Source organism: Coregonus clupeaformis, chromosome 37, assembly GCF_020615455.1.
Source record: "Coregonus clupeaformis isolate EN_2021a chromosome 37, ASM2061545v1, whole genome shotgun sequence".
Taxonomy (NCBI): Eukaryota; Metazoa; Chordata; class Actinopteri; order Salmoniformes; family Salmonidae; genus Coregonus; species Coregonus clupeaformis.
In genome coordinates, this window is record NC_059228.1 from 29,649,980 (window position 1) to 29,668,003 (window position 18,024).

Below are 18,024 nucleotides of genomic sequence, written 5' to 3' on the forward strand. Positions count from 1 at the left end.
AACTCGTCGTGTTTGGAGGACAAAGAATGCTGAGTTGCATCCAAAGAACACCATACCTACTGTGAAGCATGGGGGTGGAAACATCATGCTTTGGGGCTGTTTTTCTGCAAAGGGACCAGGACGACTGATCCGTGTAAAGGAAAGAATGAATGGGGCCATGTATCGTGAGATTTTGAGTGAAAACCTCCTTCCATCACCAAGGGCATTGAAGATGAAACGTGGCTGGGTCTTTCAGCATGACAATGATCCCAAACACACCGCCCGGGCAACGAAGGAGTGGCTTCGTAAGAAGCATTTCAAGGTCCTGGAGTGGCCTAGCCAGTCTCCAGATCTCAACCCCATAGAAAATCTTTGGAGGGAGTTGAAAGTCCGTGTTGCCTAGCGACAGCCCCAAAACATCACTGCTCTAGAGGAGATCTGCATGGAGGAATGGGCCAAAATACCAGCAACAGTGTGTGAAAACCTTGTGAAGACTTACAGAAAACGTTTGACCTGTGTCATTGCCAACAAAGGGTATATAACAAAGTATTGAGAAACTTTTGTTATTGACCAAATACTTATTTTCCACCATAATTTGCAAATAAATTCATTAAAAATCCTACAATGTGATTTTCTGGAATTTCTTTTCTCATTTTGTCTGTCATAGTTGACGTGTACCTATGATGAAAATTACAGGCCTCTCTCATCTTTTTAAGTGGGAGAACTTGCACAATTGGTGGCTGACTAAATACTTTTTTTCCCCACTGTACCTCACAAAGGATCACCAACATTGTACCACTTCAGCACAGAGAAAAGCTGTGTTTCAACATAAATGTACTCTTTTTCCTTGTTACTCGTGAAATGGCTTTATGACCTGTGCAATCATGTTCATGGACCTGTGTCTCTGTTTTTTTAATGTATATTTTCCTAAGAATAGTGTATGTAGTTACTGAAGTGAGCTTGTTTTTGTACGCTGTAAGACATCTAAGTCATGTCAACATGGAGCTCTGTACAGTATGTTTACCTTAGAGAAAAGCTGTGTTTCAACAGAAACACAGTGAAAGGCTTTATTACCTGTTGAAATCATGTTCATGGGCCTGTATGTTTCTAAGTAGCATAGCGTCGCTGACGGAAGAAAACCTTGTATCTCCAAAACTGAAACTTTTCAGGAAATTGAAAAACTGCCGTATTTTACCAATAACTTCCATACGACTATGAAACTTCAGAAGCTATTTTGAACACATTGTCACATTCTGACAGGGATGACAGTGTACTGTATGTGATTACCGCATAAGCTTGTTTTTGTAAGTTATTATGAGATCTCTAAGACATGTCAACATGTAGCACTTAGCACTCTGCCCACAGTTCTCTCAAAATTGGAGACCATTAGGACCTATACTTTACCCAAATTATTTTATAATGTGTAAATTGTCAGTTTGCATGCGAAATTAAATAATTATACTGTATGTGGACATGTTCTTTTTTTTTTTTTTTACCCTTATTCTGGTCTGTGGTATGAAGAGTGGTCTAGTGATTCACAACAATGCTAAGAGGTTCTGTAGGCTGAAACAGTGATTGGGATAAATGTGTCAAATATGTGCTGCTTATTTACCAAACCCATCTTTCTATCTGTTCTCATCCTCTTGCCAGCGAGAAAGGGTACCCTCCAATTCTGCCATTCAGGAACTTAAAGGAATTCTGGTAATGGAACCTTTTAATAATAGCAGTAGTCCTTTTTGAGGTACTTTTCTTTTCCAAAATGTTGTTATTTGTTGTTGGTGATAAAATCATGATTTGTTAGACACTACAGTATACAAACAATATTTTATAATACATAGCTACATTAAGTTGTTAGAGGTTATTCTCAAGACCATACCAGATTCTGTTTCCCTTTATGTTCCAACTGTGCAGGACACTTTCAAAAGGCCCTCCCCCCACCTTAAAGTTGGATCTCCATCAACAAACACTGAGTCTGAGCTGGAGAGAGTTCTACAGAGACGGCGGAGCGCGTTCCAGACCTCACAGGAAAGTTGTGAGTTTTGTCTCCTTTAAATATATACAACTAAAGAATGACAAGCCCGTACTTACTCTGGAGGGGGTTTCAGTGGTCGTAAAGATGACAAATGATATTGTATCACTTTTTGTCAATTTAGACAAAGGCAGTCTTATGTCCTGCTAATAGTTTCAATACGAATAGCTAAAGGATGGGCTCATGGAGACAGTCTTGTGGAACAAGGAATGGGTAAGATTCCATCCGTAGTAGAGTATAATAACTAAACGTTTCTCTATCTGTTTTTGCTTTATTGTTAATATTAAATTAAACAAGTGAAATTACATTTAGGAAAATATGTATATGAGGCATTTTCAAATGTATTTCCAATAATTAATGCAAGAATAAGGTTATTGGCTTACTCCCTTCACCTTCGTTAATTAAATAAATATAAATCATTTGCGAACAATTGTTCTAATTACTTAGTGAAACAACATATTGCAAAACTCAAAATATGACATATCTTCCACACAGCCCTCCCATGTTTTGTAGTATGGACACCACTTTCTGCTTTACTGAGGAGGTGGTTTCTGGCTGCTGGTAGTGGATTTTGTTAAATGTTCAATTATTTTACACTCCTCTGCAATGAATTAAACATAAAAAGAAGTTGTGCCGTGTTGCAAACATACCTACAGAGTAATATCAGTTCTCTGTCACTGCAGATCCTAACATCAGACAAATAGGTAAACATACTGTAGGCCTACAATAGCAATTTCCAACTGTTGACTAGAAATACTGTGGATCTATATGTCATTATTATTATTTTTTTTGTCATTTAGCAGACGCTCTTATCCAGAGTGTCTTACAGGAGCAATTAGGGTTAAGTGCCTTGCTCAAGGGCACATCGACAGATTTTTCACCTAGTCGGCTCGGGGATTAGAACCAGCGACCTCTCGGTTACTGGCACAACGCTCTTAACCACTAAGCTACCTGCCGCCTCATATGTGATTGTGTTTGTGTCTGTCTCTGTGAAGGTTCGCCATCCTCGCCTCGTCCCTTCCCCAGCAGTGTTCTGGATGTCACCAGGGTGAGAGGGGACCAGCCCCAGACCAAGCAGAGCTCCCAGGAATCTCAGGACTCTGTCCCGCTCTAGGCCCACTCAGTGGACCTGAGTTCTGGCCACTAGCACCCCAGGGCCCTGGGTAAGTATGCCTCACAGCTGGAATCACTGCATGATTTACAGTGAAGTTTAAGTCCCAAGACCCAACTGGTCGAAAATGAGAAACCTACTTATTTATGTAGGATAAAGCATCATAAAGAATCAGTCTGGCCCTGGTTGTTTCTGATGATTACAGGAATAATTAGAGCAGCTCTGAGACCAAGTGCACCGTGGCTTCATGTTGTATTAAGCTGTGATGTTTTCACACTGCTGCCTGTTTTGTTTTGGGGAGGGAGTGCACTACAGTATGAAGGATTACCATGGAGCAATTGATTTAGGTGAAATGAAATACTTTGTTCCCACAACCGGAGGCTTTGTTAACATTTATTTAATGGTGAAGGTGAAGCCCACATTTTTGACACAGTCTTTGTTTGCACTGAGAGGATCCGTCAGCCGGCTTTTGTAGCCTTGAACATTTGCCAAAGCAAGTATGTCTTTAAATTGGTCTGTCTAGACCAGTATTAACCTTGTAGCCTCCCAGTGAGCAATTACAGGGCACTGTGGCAGATTTTGTTTCCACTACTCCCCTCGCTTGATACTCTCCCAGTCTTTCATGGCCCAAGATTATTTTTTGTGCAGGCTTTATTTGAAGGCATTTTTGTAAAGATTTTTTATAGCACAATCTATTTCAAGACTAAAGAATTTCAAGCATGTAAATGTACATAGAGCATCGTAGCTGGTAGTACTGGAGCTTTAGATGTTAGTCAAATGCTTGGCATGTCAACTAGAGGTTAAGCTGTTCTGCTAGGTGTTTGTTACGGAACAATTGGATTGGGATCAACTTGCTCTCAGAACGCCACAATGACCATCACGCTTAGTTGACCATGAGGATGGGCTTTTTTCCCTCACCTGCACAAATTCGTTGGACTATTTCTGAAGTGAGGGGGAAATGTGAGAGCCAGAAACAGGAGTGTGACGTCCTGTAGCCATTGTGTGGGGCACTAATTGAGGATTTGGGTCTCATTTGCCACTAAGGCACAATTTCCACTTGGAGCACAGTTGAGAGAAAGGGTCAAATCCCCCAAGATTATGGAGGAAATTCAATTTGAGTGACTTTTCTTTCTGTCATCTTGTTTACATGTATACTACTTACCCCCAAAAGCCTGTGTGAGTATAAAGTGTTCTGTATTAGATTATATATATATATATCTTCCAGGCGCATCAAGGGGTTCAGACTTCATCTTAAGACCGGGGGCGGCAAGTAGTTTAGTGGTTAAGAGCTTTGTGCCAGTAACCGAAAGGTCGCTGGTTCTAATCCCCGAGCCGACTAGGTGAAAAATCTGTCGATGTGCCCTTGAGCAAGGCACTTAACCCTAATTGCTCCTGTAAGTCGCTCTGGATAAGAGCGTCTACTAAAATGTAAAAATGTAAGACCTATTGGCTCTGCACATTCATTCATCAGCTGACCGCTCCAAAATACAGACAGGGCTACAACATTGTTGGAAGAGGAAGTCACTGTAATTTTATTTAACAGTAGAATTCCCCTCAACAATGGCCTTGCAGACAAAGGGAGCAGTAGACAAGGGGACTTTGCTTGCACCAAGGAATCGGAAATGACTAGTTGTGCAGACTGACATGTTTTTGTTATGGCCCTCCATTTTCTCATGTTGAAGGAAGATGAGGTTAACAAAGACTTAACTCAGATAACATCCAAGGAGATGAGAGTGTCATTGAGCAGCAGACCTTGCTTGAGTAAGCCGCTCTACGTGCTGGACAGACAGACAGACAGACAGACAGACAGACAGACAGACAGACAGAGATAGAGATAGAGATAGAGAGAGAGAGAGAGAGAGAGAGAGAGAGAGAGAGAGAGAGAGAGAGAGAGAGAGAGAGAGAGAGAGAGAGAACACCTTAGTAATAATGGATGTTATAGCAGAAAATGGTGCCACAGGCTGGAATTCAAACACAGATAAACAACCTTCGCACTGCGATCCTGATTCATAAATGTCAAATATTGCCTTCATTCCAACTGTGTTAACTGTCAAAATGCCAATACAACTGGTGTACAACCTCCTGATTATATACAGCTGTGGAAAAAATTAAGAGACCACTGCAAATGTTTCTTAAATCAGCATCTCTACATGTATGACAGCCATTCCATTCCAGTGTCTGTTGAATTCCAACACAGGCACACCTCATTCTACTGAATTAGGTACTGATTAGGTGATCACATGAACCAAATCTTATTTAACGAGGAAAAGTATAAAAACCACTGCTGTGGTCATCACTATCCTCTTGCAATAGGACCAGCTGGATGGCAAAAACAGTGCTAATAGTACCTCAAAAGTAATATTAATCAAAAAATAACTATTGACCAGGCCAAAAGAGTTGAAAAGGAAAGTTTTGAGTGAGGAAAAGAAGGGGTCAATTCTGGCTTTACTGGCAGAGGGATACAGTGAGCGTCAGGTTGCTTCCATCCTTAAAATTCCAAAGACGGCGGTTCATAAGAACAAGGTCAAGCAGCAGACATTGGGGACAACAAAGCTACAGACCGGCAGAGGGCGAAAACGACTCTCTACTGACCGGGATGACCGCCAACTCATTCGAATGTCACTCATCAACCGTAGGATGACATCAAGTGACCTACAAAAAGAATGGCAAACGGCAGCTGGAGTGAAGTGCATGGCAAGGATGGTTTGAAACAGGCTCCTAGGGGCAGGGCTGAAGTCTTGCAAAGCTAGAAAAAAGCCCTTCATCAATGAGAAGCAAAGAAGAGCCAGGCTGAGGTTTGCAAAAGACCATAAGGATTGGACCGTAGAGGACTGGAGTAAGGTCATCTTCTCTGATGAGTCCAATTTTCAGCTTTGCCCAACACCTGGTCGTCTAATGGTTAGACGGAGACCTGGAGAGGCCTACAAGCCACAATGTCTCGCACCCACTGTGAAATTTGGTGGAGGATCGGTGATGATCTGGGGGTGCTTCAGCAAGGCTGGAATCGGCCAGATTTGTCTTTGTGAAGGACGCATGAATCAAGCCACGTACAAGGTTGTCCTGGAAGAAAACTTGCTTCCTTTTGCTCTGACATTGTTCCCCAACTCTGAGGATTGGTTTTTCCAGCAGGACAATGCGCCATGCCACACAGCCAGGTCAATCAAGGTGTGGATGGAGGACCACCAGATCAAGACCCTGTCATGGCCAGCCCAATCTCCAGACCTGAACCCCATTGAAAACTTCTGGAATGTGATCAAGAGGAAGATGGATGGTCACAAGCCATCAAACAAAGCTGAGCTGCTTGAATTTTTGCGCCAGGAGTGGCATAAAGTCACCCAACATCAATGTGAATGACTGGTGGAGAGCATGCCAAGACGCATGAAAGCTGTGATTGAAAATCAGGGTTATTCCACCAAATATTGATTTCTGAACTCTTCCTAAGTTAAAACATTACTATTGTGTTGTTTAAAAATGAACATAAACTTTTTTTCTTTGCATTATTCGAGGTCTGACAACACTGCATCTTTTTTGTTATTTTGACCAGTTGTCATTTTCTGCAAATAAATGCTCTAAATGACAATTTTTTGGGGGGAATTTGGGAGAAATGTGTCAGTAGATTATAGAATAAAACAAAAATGTTATTTTTATCCAAACACATACCTATAAATAGTAAAACCAGAGAAACTGATAATTTTGCATTGGTCTCTTAATTTTTTCCGCAGCTGTATATGGCGCAGTGGTCTAAGGCACTGCATCGCAGAGCTAGCTGTGCCACTAGAGATCCTGGTTCGAATCCAGGCTCTGTTGTAGCCGGCCGCGACCGGGAGACCCATGGGGCAGCGCACAAGTCGTCCAGGGTAGGAGAGGGAATGGCCGGCAGGGATGTAGCTCAGTTGGTAGAGCATGGCGTTTGCAACGCCAGGGTTGTGGGTTCGATTCCCACGGGGGGCCAGTATGAAAAATAAAAAAATAATGTATGCACTCACTAACTGTAAATCGCTCTGGATAAGATCGTCTGCTAAATTACTTAAATGTATATACCGGTACATCATTTCATTCAAACAGAAAATTCAAGGGAGAAAACATTTTCATTGATTTGATGGCAGTTACTGCGGTTCCACCAAGTGCAGTGCGATGGCAGTAATCTGCGTTTGTTTGAATCCTGGCTCCCCTCAACCTCTTTGAAATGATTGCACTTGAAAAGTATGTCAATGTAGGTCTTCAGTATTTCATACTGCACCTGATTCTAGAAGTCACAGACAGTATCACCGACTACGGCCAGCTGATGCTTGCTCTCCTTGGAGCTGTTGTTTTCAGTCCATGGACAGCTCAACAGCTCAGCGTTGAAACAGAGTCCATGACCTGGTCAATGACTTTCCCTGCTTCCTCTTTAGCGATCTGCCGTCTGACATTGATTGACAAGCAGTAAACATTCTGCCGATCAGGGCGACAATGTAATTACCCAGAGGCATGCTGTATCCCTTTTTATTTTGGTGAGAGCCATCTTTACCGCTCTCTATTTCTGTTGCCATCAGCCAATACAATGGAACGTTTTGTTGTTTTTTTCCCCCGAGAGGGATTGGCAATTAGGAAGCCTCTTTTTAGTGTGTCTGGGAAACACTTCATTTAGCCTATTTTGTTAGTAATTCCGTTTATTTTCCAAACAGAGTAATTGCCTGGTGGGGAACCATGGCTGCTCAGGGCCAAATCACAGGGCGGCTTTCTTTCTGCCCGCTATGTCTGGCTATCCACATTCATTGATTAGAGGATTTCTGTAGATCCTGTGCACTCCCTAACTCTCTCTTTCTTTCTCTCCTTCCTTGGCTTGTTTGGATATTCAGTAGATGGCTAGATGAACACAGAATATTCTCATATCTTTATCAACAATTTGTATTACATACCATAGTAGATGAGGCAATGCCGAGCTAAGCACTTTAAAACCAAGTGAAATGCAGTCTATTAAGATGCTTACAATCTTTAGTAAGTTGATATTCCAATTGAAATGCAATTTTACTCATGTTAAAATGTTGTAAGTACGCAGGTATGCTTGATAATAGGAGTAATTGTGCTTTGTGCCATGTTCAGCTTTTACTCAGATAGAATTATATGTATGTAAGTTACGATAAAGATAAGCCAAGTTAAATGAAATGATTCATTGAAGTATGGAAAAAATATCCTTAAATCATAAATCAAGTCAATTGATAGGTTAAATACAGTAATTAATGGATAATCATGTCGCTAAATCAACGTTGTATTTTGAGTTGAAAAGAGCATGAATGAAGGAGAACTCCTTTGACAGGCCCATTGATGCAGGCCGTAAGTGTTCCAACACAGCTGTGTGGTGTCTCTCCCTGTCTGTTGGTGCACAAAGCACCTCTGAACCGTCTACTTCCCGCTGGAACAACTGCCCCCTCTGTTACACTGATGCAGGGCATGCCGCAACTGTTTAGACCGGTGGTTTTGTCTTTAAAAAGGGCTACATAATCATTTCCTCTAGGAACTGTGTTGTGGGGTAGGATGAGGATATGACAAATTATGAAGGGGCCCTTTCTCAGTGTGTTGGCTTTACTTGGTGGTCAGCATTAAGTTGCTGTATGCTTTAGCATTCTTTTACGTCTGCTCTTTCAGATCCATCTGTCATCCTGTCAACATTGCTTAAAACAATAACTTATATCAGCACTAACATGTTGCATAAAGATATTGAGTAATAGTGAGTGCCACTAATTGAGTAATAGTGAGTGCCACTAATTGAGTAATAGTGAGTGCCACTAATTTCACAAATGTTTCTGTCAGTATCAAACTATTCCAGTACTTCGGTGGATTTTTAAATAAGGTCGATTTTAAAATTGTAGGCCCACCTGCTTTACACTCAAACACTAGTTAAGACGGATGAGTGTAGAAATCCATGGTCTTGCTCAGTGTTTCATCTATGTGCCTTTTCATCTATTTCCCTTTAGATGACAGACCTGCACCTGTCAATGCTGCAGTCAGCTCTCTGGTGAAGGAAAGAAGACCTCAGAGTACAAAGCCCGTCTGGTGTCCCAATTGCACTACACAGGGTTGGGGAGTAATGAACTACATGTGGTTCAACTAGTAATTTAATTACATTTTGCAGTAGCTTGGTGGTAGTTGAACTAAATTCAAATCTAGGTAGTGTTTTCATTGGTAATGACTTTTTTGCCATGTAGCGGTGTAGCTAACTACTGGAACTACACCCTACTTTTTTTCCTAAAATAAAATATGGGTGAAGTAGGCAATAATTTCCTTTCTTTTTCAGCATCAAACCAGCCTAATTCTCACTGTTTAATAGGCTAAATTACACATTCTGTTAACATATGACCAAAAAGTGATCTGTTCTTGCAATTTGTAGTCTATGACATTTCAAATTTACATATGATAATTTTTCAAAGTAACTTCAGTTAATTAAACAATATTTTTCTTAAGGGTAGCTTTAGTGTAGCTTAAATTCTTTCAGTGTTAAGTAATTGGTAGCTTGGTAAACTATATTTTCAGAGTAGCTACCCCAACACTGGCATTATACCATTAATGGAAAAATAGTCATAAACCACACAAAAATAATGGTTATTATATGGACAGGTTTATTCAATATAATCATGACCACAGTGTCTTACATTGATTTTTGTTGTGTGTGTGTATTTTTTATTCTTTGGAATTTGAAAATATATGTGTAAATATAATTTTCTGTTTATTCCAGAGTTTGCGATGCCAAATTATTGTGATTCCTTTATGTGGTCATTTTGATCAATTCATTTTTTTAAAATACAGATCAAGGCTGCATTTGGTTAGCGTGCAACCTTTTTGCACTAAGTGACGACTGAAAATTCATTCATTTTTATATGGGAAGAAATGTAATGGTGTATCATTTAAATAGATTGTATGAGCTATTCATTTTGAGACTTGTAATTACATTAGATTGACGTTAACATAAATAGAAAATGTCATTTTGGAATAAAAACATGATGGTATTAATTTAATCCTTGTCCTCAAGAATATGTAGATGACTGCTCCTCCGTTTCTCCAACAAAGATGGGGATGTGTGTTTTCTTAAATCTGCAGACAGAAAAAAAGTGAAATAAGTTGAATCGACAACAAAGGCTTTAAAAAGGCCAAAGCGAAACTAGCCCCTCCATGACAGTCTATTGAACATGTTATGTAGAGGTCTGTGCACATTGAACATGTCCCTCCTCACTTCAGGCCCCTCTATTCAAGGTCTGTGATTATTTCTACTGCTGTGACAGTACTAAAAATATATATATTCCACAGAGCCAGAACCAAACGGTATACAACAGTCCTGTATATGCAATTGGTGCAGAAGTTAATTCTTTATTTTATACAATGATGAACTCGCTTTTCAGTAATTGTTTAATGTCCCTGTCCCTTTTTTGGGAGGCATAATTAGGTGGCCAATTAACAGAAGGTAGAGTTTTTTCGCCAGCTCCTTTTCCCCCTCTTCATGATTCCTGACACACAGTTTCCTTTCACGTTCAGGGAGAAATGTGTTCTCACCAGCCCAGCCATTACTGCCTCTCCTCCCCATAGCTTTGTCTAGCCCCCTCTTTCTACCGGCTGAAAAGGCGAGAGGAAAAAGCCATACCCAGTATTCCCTGCTGGGCCAATTCTTCCTCTATAGAAATCAGACGGTTGTATTTAGTCAGCCGCTCTCCACGACTCAGACCTCCCAGTTTGACATACCCAACTCCCAGGCCTACAACCTGAGGGAGAGAGAGAAATGCACAATGACAAGAGTTTACGGACGCCGAGTGCCAATGTGCGACGACTGCTCATCGCCAACGGAAGGAGAAGATGCCGTCACTTGGCTTTGTTTTGGTGTGAGTATACAATGACAGACAAACTGTTTATTATATCACTTCAATAGAGGTTCTTGGGCATTGTAAATACAGACACTTGTATTATAAAACTTGTACAGAGCAGAATACATACATAAGTGATGAGTCTGCAATGGATTGTCAGATTTTCAGTCAAACAGATTGATAGATAAAGACAAACAGACAGAGAGAGAGAGAGATAGACATGTAAACATATAGATCTAAAGAGACACACAAAGCCAGTGAGTGGATGACTAAGCCTCACCACATCTGAGAGGGAGTTGTCACTGCAGGGCTCACCGCACGTCGTTCGAATTATTACCTCACCTGACATGTAAAAGGACACACACACACACACACACACACACACAAAAGTCATGTATTACCGGGTCAATTAATCAACTCTTTACACCAGGGATGGGCAACTTTGCGGCCCCCCTTTTGAAGGCCCTCGGATCAAACCAACCCCCCCCCCCAAAAAAAAAAATAATAATAAAGAAAACTTTTGAGGAACTCAGTTGGGGTCTGCATCAGCAGTTTTACTATTTTTATGTCAGTCACTGACAGTCAGTCAATTAGTCCATGTTAGCTAACATTTTTTAGATTGCTAAATTAGTTAAGCAGCCAGCTATCTACATTTGTTATCAGGGTCGAATTACTGGCCGGGGGACCCCCCTTGATTTTGTTAGTCAGTCTCACTCAAATATCATATTAAAAACTGCAAAAATTTCTCCCACCCTGTGGCAAAATGTGTAGAATTGCAGGAAATGAGCTGTAAAACTGCAACATTTTCTCTACACCCCATGTTAAAATGTGTAGAATTGCACGAAATTAACTCTAAAACGCTGTTTAAAAAAAATCTCTGCTGTCAAGTTGGGGGCCACTAAGACGTTTTGCTCGCAATGCGTTTTTTAATTGTTTTATATGTGACCCCCACTCCATCAAAGTTGCCCATCCCTGCTTTACACTATCTGTCATTACAGGGATTCATCTGAAATACAGTGCATTCCCCAAAATAAGCATGAACAAACTAACAAACCATAGTTTAATATAGAAGAACATTCATTTGAGTGAGATCTTAAGAACAAAGGTAATCTCGGACACCCAGAACTAAAATCTTGCGTAATTGCGTCGATGCTCGATTGAGTTCAGGGGGAGACGGGTTAGAAAATATACTAATGAGACTAGTTTCGGGCAAGTCTATGGGCCAAATGTCCCCTCTCCTTCAGAAATTTGAAAGGTGCGAGCACCTGCGAAATCATGATTTGCCCAAATGATCAGTGACACATCACCTACAGTTGAAGTCGGAAGTTTACATACACTTAGGTTGGAGTCATTAAAACTTGTTTTTCAACCACTCCACAAATGTCTTGTTAACAAACTATAGTTTTGGCAAGTCGGTTAGGACATCTACTTTGTGCATGACACAAGTAATTTTTCCAACAATTGTTTACAGACAGATTATTTCACTTATAATTCACTGTATCACAATTCCAGTGGGTCAGAAGTTTACATACACTAAATTGACTGTGCCTTTAAACAGCTTGGAAAATTCCAGAAAATGATGTCATGGCTTTAGAAGCTTCTGATAGGCTAATTGACATCATTTGAGTCAATTGGAGGTGTACCTGTGGATGTATTTCAAGGCCTACCTTCAAACTCAGTGCCTCTTTGCTTGACATCATGGGGAAATCAAAAGAAATTAGCCAAGACCTCAGAAAACAATTTGTAGACCTCCAAGTGTGTGGTTCATCCTTGGGAGCAATTTCCAAACGCCTGAAGGTACCACGTTCATCTGTACAAACAATAGTACGCAAGTATAAACACCATGGGACCACGCAGCCGTCATACCGCTCAGGAAGGAGACGCGTTCTGTCTTGTAGAGATGAACGTACTTTGGTGCGAAAAGTGCAAATCAATCCCAGAACAACAGCAAAGGGCCTTGTGAAGATGCTGGAGGAAACAGGTACAAAAGTATCTATATCCACAGTAAAACAAGTCCTATATCAACATAACCTGAAAGGCCGCTCAGCAAGGAAGAAGCCACTGCTCCAAAACCGCCATAAAAAAAGCCAGACTACAGTTTGCAACTGCACATGGGGACAAAGATCGTACTTTTTGGAGAAATGTCCTCTGGTCTGATGAAACAAAAATAGAACTGTTTGGCCATAATGACCATCGTTATGTTTGGAGGAAAAAGGGGGAAGCTTGCAAGCCGAAGAACACCATCCCAACCGTGAAGCATGGGGGTGGCAGCATCATGCTGTGGGGGTGCTTTGCTGCAGGAGGGACTGGTGCACTTCACAAAATAGATGGCATCATGAGGAAGGAGAATTATGTGGATATATTCAAGCAACATCTCAAGACATCAGTCAGGAAGTTAAAACTTGGTCGCAAATGGGTCTTCCAAATGGACAATGACCCCAAGCATACTTCCAAAGTTGTGGCAAAATGGCTAAAGGACAACAAAGTCAAGGTATTGGAGTGGCCATCACAAAGCCCTGACCTGAATCCTATAGGACATTTGTGGGCAGAACTGAAAAAGTGTGTGCGAGCAAGGAGGCCTAGAAACCTGACTCACTTACACCAGCTCTGTCAGGAGGAATGTGCCAAAATTCACCCAACTTATTGTAGGAAGCTTGTGGAAGGCAACCCGAAACGTTTGACCCAAGTTAAACAATTTAAAAGCAATGCTACCAAATACTAATTGAGTGTACAGTGGGGAAAAAAAGTATTTAGTCAGCCACCAATTGTACAAGTTCTCCCACTTAAAAAGATGAGAGAGGCCTGTAATTTTCATCATAGGGACACGTCAACTATGACAGACAAAATGAGATTTTTTTTCTCCAGAAAATCACATTGTAGAATTTTTAATGAATTTATTTGCAAATTATGGTGGGAAATAAGTATTTGGTCAATAACAAAAGTTTCTCAATACTTTGTTATATACCCTTTGTTGGCAATGACACAGGTCAAAGTTTTCTGTAAGTCTTCACAAGGTTTTCACACACTGTTGCTGGTATTTTGGCCCATTCCTCCATGCAGATCTCCTCTAGAGCAGTGATGTTTTGGGGCTGTCGCTGGGCAACACAGACTTTCAACTCCCTCCAAAGATTTTCTATGGGGTTGAGATCTGGAGACTGGCTAGGCCACTCCAGGACCTTGAAATGCTTCTTACGAAGCCACTCCTTCGTTGCCCGGGCGGTGTGTTTGGGATCATTGTCATGCTGAAAGACCCAGCCACATTTCATCTTCAATGCCCTTGCTGATGGAAGGAGGTTTTCACTCAAAATCTCACGATACATGGCCCCATTCATTCTTTCCTTTACACGGATCAGTCGTCCTGGTCCCTTTGCAGAAAAACAGCCCCAAAGCATGATGTTTCCACCTCCATGCTTCACAGTAGGTATGGTGTTCTTTGGATGCAACTCAGCATTCTTTGTCCTCCAAACACGACGAGTTGAGTTTTTACCAAAAAGTTATATTTTGGTTTCATCTGACCATATGACATTCTCCCAATCCTCTTCTGGATCATCCAAATGCACTCTAGCAAACTTCAGACGGGCCTGGACATGTACTGGCTTAAGCAGGGGGACACGTCTGGCACTGCAGGATTTGAGTCCCTGGCGGCGTAGTGTTTTTACTGATGGTAGGCTTTGTTACTTTGGTCCCAGCTCTCTGCAGGTCATTCACTAGGTCCCCCCGTGCGGTTCTGGGATTTTTGCTCACCATTCTTGTGATCATTTTGACCCCACGAGGTGAGATCTTGCGTGGAGCCCCAGATCGAGGGAGATTATCAGTGGTCTTGTATGTCTTCCATTTCCTAATAATTGCTCCCACAGTTGATTTCTTCAAACCAAGCTGCTTACCTATTGCAGATTCAGTCTTCCCAGCCTGATGCAGGTCTACAATTTGTTTCTGGTGTCCTTTGACAGCTCTTTGGTCTTGGCCATAGTGGAGTTTGGAGTGTGACTGTTTGAGGTTGTGGACAGGTGTCTTTTATACTGATAACAAGTTCAAACAGGTGCCATTAATACAGGTAACGAGTGGAGGACAGAGGAGCCTCTTAAAGAAGAAGGTACAGGTCTGTGAGAGCCAGAAATCTTGCTTGTTTGTAGGTGACCAAATACTTATTTTCCACCATAATTTGCAAATAAATTCATTAAAAATCCTACAATGTGATTTTCTGGATTTTTTCTCTCTCAATTTGTCTGCATAGTTGACGTGTACATATGATGAAAATTACAGGCCTCTCTCATCTTTTTAAGTTGGAGAACTTGCACAATTGGTGGCTGACTAAATACTTTTTTTCCCCACTGTATGTACTATTTTGACCCACTGGGAATGTGATGAAAGAAATAAAAGCTTAAATAAATAATTCTCTCTACTATTATTCTGACATTTCACATTCTTAAAATAAAGTGGTGATCCTAACTGACCTAAGACAGGGAATCTTTACTAGGATTAAATGTCAGGAATTGTGAAAACTGAGTTTAAATGTATTTGGCTAAGGTGTATGTAAACTTCCGACTTCAACTGTATTTATTCCAAAATATTTATACTGTCGTGTTCATACTACTGTTTCCATTCACAGTATTGATGTTGTGATGGCAATTATTTTAGGTCAATCTGGCCAGTTTGTCAGTTTATTCCCCTAGCATGGATTTGACCTCCAATCTTTCTTGACATTCCATCAATAAAATTATGCATACTGTACATTTGACCTACAATAGGACAATGAGTAATGTATTAGTAAACAATAGCTCTATGTAAAACTCCACCAGTGGCTCCCTTACCTTTGTGCTCTGTGGTGACGTGGGTCAGGTCAGTGACTTTATTGGTCTGATTCAGGATGTACCCCTGGAAGAGATGGGGAGTCTTCCTGTGAGCCGTGACACTGGGGGCTTAGAGGAGATGTCAGTGAGCAGGCTGCAAGAGGCTCCAACCACACTGCTCAGTCTCTCCCACTGCTCCTTACACATTGGGTCACACACATACCATGAGTTTCTATAAGCACACCAACGCATGTCTTTCGTTTGCTGTGGAATTGTGTTCAGAGGGGTGTTCACGTCTTACCTCTTTTTTCAGAGGATCGATCAGGGCTACGACAGCTGGGTATTTACTAATCAAAGCCTCAACATGTCCACTAGTTCATCATGAGACTTGGGGGTTCCTGTAATAACGTCATACTTTCCTTTTGGCTGTAGAGGAGCAAAGAGAGAGAAAATAAAATCTTAACTTCAAAGTAGATATCTTTTCCAGATTATATTTTGTTTTGAATGACTATGTCAACTTCAAATTCTAATTGTAACTAACAAAATCGTTGTTCAATGTTACACATTGGTTTCAATGGTAAATCAAATCACATTTTATTTGTCACATGCTTCGTAAAACAACAGCTGTAGACTAACAGTGAAATGCTTACATAAGGGCCCTTCCCAACAATACAGAGAGAAAGAAAGAATAGAATAATAATGAGTAAGGATAATTTGGCTATATACAAGGGGTACCAGTACCGAGTCGATGTGCAGGGGTATGAGGTAATTGAGGTAGATATCTACATATTCTGTAACTAGGAATAAAGTGCCTATGCAACAGGATAGATAATAAACAGTAGCAGTAGCGTATATGATGAGTCAAAAAGGTTAGTGCAAAAAGGGTCAAGGCAGATAGTCCGGGTAGCTATTTGATTAACAGTTTAACTAAATATTTAGCAGTCTAATGGCTTGGGGGTAGAAGCTGTTCAGGGTCCTGTTGGTTCCAGACTTGGTGCAACGGTACCGCTTGCCATACCCGCATATAGAATTGTACTCACTGCGCAAGGACACTGCCTGTTTTAACGTTCTGTTTACGTACATAGTCAATTATGTCGTGAGCAGCACAGTTTACGGCTAAATGCATCTCCTTTCCAAGTGCCAATCCAAGGTTGTTAGATGCTTTGGTAATTAGATCTAGAGGCTGCTTAGGCGCTCATACTCAGCAACTAAGACTCCAGAGTCAGACACTGTTGTCAGGAAAGAGAAGGAATGTCTAGTCAGCCATCAAAAATGTACACAATGTCATCGTTAATAATATGCCTATATCTGTGGAGAGAAGTGCTGGATCATACTGTATGTCAGAGATGATACATTTTCCTCCTGCAGAGCTACTGGGTATGCAGGTTTTTGCTCCAGCCCTGCTCTAACACACCATATTCAGCTCACCTAGTAATTCTCCAGGAGGATGGGTTGCCACCTCTACTGAACATTAATTATATTTAAAATGCATGTACTTTAATTAGGTTAGCAGGTATGAATAGGATTTAGATGTTCCTGTTTCTGAAGCTTTTGAAGGTATTACATGGGATATATTTAACCCACCATCAATAATATTGTTAATCCTATAAATGTGGGAGCGAGCTGTTATCGTCTCATCTTGTGATGTCCATCACATAATAAAAGAGGGAAAGCGATTTCCTATCGACAACCTTTTATCTATTCGCCATTAGATAGTGCTTCTAGTGCTAAACGCAGGACGTTGCTGAGGGGAGGACGGCTCATAATAATGTCTGGAATGGAGTGAATGGAATGGTATCAAACCCATGGAAACCATGTGTTTGAGGAGTTCGATATCATTCTAATAATTCCGCTTCAGCCATTACTATGAGCCCATCCTCCCCAATTAAGGTGCCATCAACCTCCTGTGGCACTGCTAAACCATAGACAGACTGCATTGAATTGATTCTAACTTTGAAGAATGTAACTACAACTTTTAAATTGTGATATACTCAGAGAGTTGTCATGTAATGTATATATTCAGTCTTAGAAATAAATCATAAAAAAAGCATATCTATATCTACCAAAATGTATTCGCTTTCTTTTCTAGCAGGTAGAGTAGGAAAAACAACACTGGACTGTAGACCCTGACTCAACTGTGAGTGATAAGTGACAAATAGCACCCTAAACTGTACAGTAGATCCACTATGCCGCAATATTCCTTACCCCTGTTTTTGTAGCAATGTTGAATATTTTAATCTTCTCCTTTTGAAGATCAAGGACCATTGTCATGATCTATTGGGG

At 40.9% G+C, this 18,024-nt stretch overlaps 1 protein-coding gene across 3 annotated transcripts in view; it reads left to right on the forward strand.

The window, feature by feature from the left end:
• Window positions 1-9,246, forward strand: part of shtn1 (shootin 1) — a 44,810-nt gene extending 35,564 nt beyond the window's left edge. For all 3 annotated transcript variants that reach the window (XM_041866945.2, XM_041866946.2, XM_041866947.2), the window contains 4 exons: window positions 1,630-1,680; window positions 1,891-2,011; window positions 3,004-3,171; window positions 9,077-9,246. In XM_041866945.2, coding sequence (XP_041722879.1) covers window positions 1,630-1,680; window positions 1,891-2,011; window positions 3,004-3,122 — 291 coding nt within the window. In that variant the 3' untranslated portion in view covers window positions 3,123-3,171; window positions 9,077-9,246. The remainder of the gene's footprint in view (window positions 1-1,629; window positions 1,681-1,890; window positions 2,012-3,003; window positions 3,172-9,076) is intronic.
• The last annotated feature ends 8,778 nt before the right edge of the window (window positions 9,247-18,024 follow it).